Source organism: Otolemur garnettii, unplaced genomic scaffold (assembly GCF_000181295.1).
Source record: "Otolemur garnettii isolate 467f Iridium unplaced genomic scaffold, OtoGar3 scaffold00276, whole genome shotgun sequence".
Taxonomy (NCBI): Eukaryota; Metazoa; Chordata; class Mammalia; order Primates; family Galagidae; genus Otolemur; species Otolemur garnettii.
This window is the reverse complement of record NW_003852671.1, coordinates 884,312-889,866: the sequence shown is the minus strand read 5'-3', so window position 1 is coordinate 889,866 and position 5,555 is coordinate 884,312. Positions and strand designations below refer to the sequence as shown.

Below are 5,555 nucleotides of genomic sequence, written 5' to 3'. Positions count from 1 at the left end.
ATCTCCTATGCCTAGAATGTTCATCTCCTATGCCTAGAATGTTCATCTCCTATGCCTAGAATGTTCATCTCTTGCGTAGTCCCTAAACACCCCTGCTTATCCTTAGGGTCAGTTCCTGTGGCTCTTTCTTCTGGAAACCTGTTTTGTCCCACTGGGCCAAGGGACTTCCCTCATCCTCAGTGCCCATAAAACTACGTTCACACAAGCAGTATCACCTCTGTCACACAGTAATAAAAATTAAGTGTCTACACTTATTTTCTGTTATTTTCTGTCTCTGGGGACCAACACAGAGCATGTTTGTTCCATGTATCAAAATATATGTAATGGCTCCGCACTCATGGCTCACTGAGTAGGGCACCAGCCACATACACCAAAGGTGGTAGGTTAGATCCTGGCCCGGGCCTACTAGACAACAATGACAACTGCAACAGATATCTGAGTGGGCGGTGGCAATTTGTGTTGGCTGTCTGGCTCCGCTGGGCAGGGGGTAAATTTATTGGTTTGGGGGTGGTTTTAGTTTAATTTTTCTTTTCTAGCTTCCAGTTGACGGCTAGTGCTCCTGTTCTAATCAGCTGGGGCTATGTCAGAAGACAGAGCCGTGGAGCAGGCAGCTGAGTATGTCCCAGAGAAGGTGAAGAAAGCCGAAAAGAAATTAGAAGAGAACCCATATGACCTTGATGCTTGGCACATTCTCATTCGAGAGGCACAGGTTTAGTGACATAGGGTTACATTTCCTTCTCTATGAGTCCACGCACACTACCGGGTTCTGCAGTAAATACTGTTTTCATGATCCTAACATGGTAAATGCTCTTTATTGGTTTTCAATTTTAGAATCAACCTATAGACAAAGCACGGAAGACTTATGAACGTCTTGTTGCCCAGTTCCCCAGTTCTGGCAGATTCTGGAAACTGTACATTGAAGCAGAGGTTACTATTTTATTTTATTTTTTCTTATATAGCATCTGATGGGAATTACAGCATACCCTATAGTGATAGGAAACAAGTTAGGAACATAGCACAACTAGGACAAGGAGGATTTAAATGTCTTTTGCCTTTGTTTTGTAAAATAGGTATGAAGGAATAATTAAAATGAATTTTTCAAATTTGGGTCTTTTACAAGCTGATGATGGTTGCATTTTGGAATTGCAACAACATTAAAACAGTTTCAATGGTTAAAAAAAAAAACACAATGACAACTGCAACAAAAACAAAAACAAGTGTTGTGTCAAGCACCTGGAGTCCCAGCTACTTGGGAGGCTGAGGCAAGAGAATTGCTTAAGCCCAAGAGTTTGAGGTTGCTGTGAACTGTGATGCCACAGCATTCTACTGAGGGCAACATAGTGAGACTCTGTCTCAAAAAGAAAAAAAAAGTATACATCACGACCTTTATACTTTCAAAAATACAATGTCCTGTCCTTAAATTTTGGTTTTATAAATACAGAATAATTTTCCTGTTAACATCATAAAATGAAATTTACTAGGCAGCTCCAGAACACAATTTTTTATAGAAAACAGCACAAGAAGAAAAGAAGCAAGAAAACCCAGTGCTGCTTTGCATACTTTATGACGGCAAATGTTCACCTGTGGGAGCCAAACTAATTAACTTAAGTCACAAGTCAAACTACCTCCTTTTGGGAATGTGGGAGCCAAACTAATTAACTCAGGTCACAAGTCAAACTACCTCCTTTTGTTGTTTATTCAGAACAACAGCCCCCCCCCCATACCAAGGACCTTCTCATTCCTAGGTGTTACAGCCCACATCCTGCCCCTCTCCCCTTTGTCCACCTAGCCCCCTTGTGCACTCAACCCACATCCTGATCCCCTCCCCTTTTTGCACTCGTCACTCTACTCTGCACTTGCCCCACTTGCAACCCCCTCCTCTTTTTGCACTCGCCACTCTACTCTGCACACGCCCCACTTGCGACCTTTATCCCTTCCTTCTCATTCACTCACCTGAGAAAAAAAAGACTCGTCCCTGAGCCAATCAACCCTGAACACGACCACCCTGTACCTGTCAGTTTAGGACGGACATGGTTTATCTACCAATAAAGGGATAGTGTGGGATGGTCTAATAGGAGGGAAAAGGGAGGGGTATAAAGGGACTTTCTAGATAGTCTGTAAGGGCTGTTCCCGGTTTTTCTTAAAGGGCAGCTCAGGCTCTAAGCTTGAATGAATAAAACTCGTGCCTTTGCAGTGATGTTCGGACTCTCAGAGTGGTGCTTGAATCTGCCAGAGATCACAGAGTGACTTTCCTCTGAACTTCTTCAGATTATGTGACCTTATGCCAAGTAAAAGCAATAACCAGGGCAAGAATTAAAAGAATCCAATGTAAGAGGAGTAAAGAAAAAAGAAAACCTCAAATATGTGTAAGAAACTACTGTAATGACTAGAAGAATTTTAGGCAGCAAGAAATTCACAGTTCAAGTTTACCACCTGAGAGGGGGTGATGACATGGAGAACATTTCTGTGAGAAGGAGCCAGGGGTAATACTAGAAACAGAAGGGGACCTGGGCTTGTGCTGTGCAAACAGCCCTTCCTGGCTCATGCTCTGAATATCTGCTCTCGGCCTGCCCTTATGAGTCACTGTTTGGACCCAATCTGCCACTGAGAGACCACAGTACACACATGTAAAAGCAAAGGAGTGTCTTTATTCAAGCATATGCTTGGGTCATTCCACTGGACAGCATAGCTGCACAGGGGCGACCCCAATACAGAGGCAAGGGCAGTCTTTTATAGCAACTTTGGGGCCTTCTAGTTACTAAGCGAGCGATTGGTCAAAGCTGATTCCTGGAGTGCTGATAGACACTCACAGGGTGCTGATAAATTAGGACCTTTTGCGGTTAGGGACTTTCCTGGGAAGGGCTGTGTTTGTTCCTCATAGGCTGTCTCCACCTGGGTTGGCTCTCCCCTCCCTGGGTGGTGCTGCTTGTGGTTTTTCCCGGAACTGGGCCTGAGGCTCAGAATGGAGCCTACTACAAAATGGAGTCACTGCAGTCTCTTCATCACCATCCAGTGGGAGCAGAGCCATAAAATCTGTGTCCCTTCTGCAGCCAGTATATGTTTTTCATCAACAGAATCCAGGTGCCCTGGCAAACCTCTCGCCTGCACAGGATGCCTTAGATCTGCTATGACAGAAGCAGAAGCGGTGTTATCCTGGGGTGTTGCGTGATGGTTTCGCGAGGGACAGGCAGCTTCACCACAGGTATAAGCTCGCCCCTGGAATTATTATTATGATAAAGACAGACTACCCGCTCATTGGTGGCAAGTAGCAAAGCTTTATTGTTCCTGACCACTTTTTATAGTTGACTGGTCACATACACTCTATTAATTAACAAGCAAAGCATTCTTACTACTAATCTTTTCTAAGGTTAGTTCAACCTTCAAAAAGACACAAAGTTTGAAAACTTGAGACAGCTGCAAAAGGGAGTACATCCAGAGACTTGAGATTATCAAGAGGGGAGTAAGGCTTCCAAGTTTTACTATTCACTCATTATATTGCAGATAGCAGGTTTATGGCTCTTGTTTCTGCCAACCTGGCGGTCACATAGTTTTCCGATAAGCTCACACCTGTCAACCTCTAGGCTGTGTCTCTGCAGGAAGGCTTTTAATCCTTTCCTCACAGGCTTACCAGCCACATAGCCAGAGTCACTGAAGATGGGTTTTTAGGCCCAAACCTTCAGGCCCTGTTCTATGTTGACCAAGGCTACCAGGTCTTCAACAGAGTTGCGTTCCACAAAAGTCTGTCTGCCTGCTTCTAGAGTTTAAAGTGAGGGTTTTATCCCACACTGGGGTTTGCCTTAATCATTCAAGTGACAAGCAAAAAGTCTCATTGCACAAGGAGGCTAATCAGGACACTCCTCCCTGGCTGTACAGTCACACCCACTAGCCTGCTCTATATTTACAAGTGGGGAGGGACCAGCAGCGCCTGAGCCCCTGGACAGCCGGCAGGATCACTTCTCACAGGAGCCACAGCACAGAGACTGGGTAAGTCGGTGACCCCTTGAGCTGGGATAGGAGGGGCAATGACAGGGCAGCAACTGAGGACAGGAGGGGCAGTGATGGGGCAACAACTGAGGCAGGGGACACTTGGACACCTTGAGGACAGGAAGGGAAAGGAAATGGGACCCCAGCCTGACAGCAGAGGGGCCTGCAGACACTGAAGCATGTGTGGTAACTGAGACAGATGCAGGAGTCGTTACTTCTCTTCTTTCCTCACAGGAAACATGGTTCCAAAGCTGCTCGATTCCCAACTCTGTCTGATTCTGCTGCTGGGGTTCGTGGCAATGGTGGGCTCCTTCGATGCCCCACCTGGTAATTTCACCCCAACTCAGTGGTTTCGGATCCAGCATGTAAATATGACCAACCCCCGGTGCACTATTGCAATGCGGTCAGTTAACCATTACAAACCACAGTGCAAACCCAGGAATACTTTTCTTAATACAACCTATCCTGATGTAGTTAAGGTTTGTGGTACCCCAAATATACCCTGCCCTACAAACCCCACAAGAAAAAATTGTCACAAGAGTTCAGTCCCAGTGCGTTTAACCGATTGTCACCTCACAAGTCGACCGACCCCTGTTAAAGACTGCAAATATTCAGACAAGCCAGAAGAGAAGTTCTATGTAGTTGCTTGTAACAACAGAGATCCACGGGACTCGCCCCTGTATCCAGTGGTTCCGGTTCACCTGGATGCCATAGTGTCACCGACCCTGGATCAGCATGATGTGCCAAGCCTCGCGCACCAAGTGCCACCATCTAGGAGACTCTGTGTGTCTACTTTTGCCACTCTTCTGTTATTTAGTTACAATCTGTTCTAGAGACTGTTTTCTTCCCTACCCTGAGATTTATGGAAAATAGAGATGTGGAGTGGAGAGACTGCAGCATGAAGCACAGACTTATCCCCCCTGCCCCCCCCCCATAGGCCAAGAAGGCAAGGCCTCAGCTGCTCTCTAGCAACTGACAAACCCTCTCCTTGACCACTCTTCAGTCACGCTCCTCTGAACCCCCTTCCACAACTAGGTCCTTACCGTGGGCTTCAGGGTCCTTCCTCTCAGAGTCTGGTTTTAACAGGAATCCTCCTAACTCAGCCTATAGTGAATCTCCCCCCACCCCTGCCCACCATAGCTGACCAAATTCCTCATGCCCTGCTGTCCCCCATGGAGGCAGGTGATCACCATCACCTGCCTCCAAACAAACACACACACAAATCCAACTGAGTCCATTTAGCCAGGATCCCATCAGCTTTGATATGGCCCTATGGTAATTTTCCATCCACCAACCCCCACCCTACACACCAATCTGATCCCTACTTGTTCTCATATATCAGTGTTGAGTCCAATTTAACACCAAGGTTTCATTTACTGTATTACAGTAGTTCCTGAGTAAATCTGATCCTGAGGCTTTAACTGCACCTAGCTCTGGTTTTCTCTGATGTTATTTCCATCACAGGAGATTGGGGGCCCCAGAGAAAAAGCAGAAAATGAACATATTTGGTGCTGGGAGAACTGGATATCCACATGTAAAAGACTGAAATGGACCCAGAAGATACAGGGGCC

At 46.1% G+C, this 5,555-nt stretch overlaps 2 protein-coding genes across 2 annotated transcripts in view; both read left to right on the top strand.

The window, feature by feature from the left end:
- The window catches only part of LOC111722545 (eosinophil cationic protein-like), a 14,296-nt gene extending 9,414 nt beyond the window's left edge, over nucleotides 1-4,882 (top strand). Inside the window, exon 2 of the mRNA XM_023508798.1 lies at nucleotides 4,219-4,882. Within this exon, the coding sequence (XP_023364566.1) occupies nucleotides 4,224-4,817 (594 nt within the window). The 5' untranslated portion in view covers nucleotides 4,219-4,223 and the 3' untranslated portion in view covers nucleotides 4,818-4,882. The remainder of the gene's footprint in view (nucleotides 1-4,218) is intronic.
- Nucleotides 469-1,033, top strand: LOC111722546 (cleavage stimulation factor subunit 3-like). The gene is made up of 2 exons (XM_023508799.1): nucleotides 469-709; nucleotides 832-1,033. Exons 1-2 carry the CDS (start codon nucleotides 581-583, stop codon nucleotides 964-966), a joined length of 264 nt encoding a protein of 87 aa, XP_023364567.1. The 5' UTR covers nucleotides 469-580; the 3' UTR covers nucleotides 967-1,033.
- Nucleotides 4,883-5,555: the final 673 nt, after the last annotated feature.

What these genes read in the sequence shown, in the direction of transcription:
- LOC111722546 (XM_023508799.1), top strand. Translation starts at nt 581, where the DNA reads ATGTCAGAAGACAGAGCCGTGGAGCAGGCAGCTGAGTATGTCCCAGAG. An exon ending in TTCTCATTCGAGAGGCACAG is followed by an intron (nt 710 to 831) that starts GTTTAGTGACAT and finishes TTTCAATTTTAG; the next exon opens with AATCAACCTATAGACAAAGC.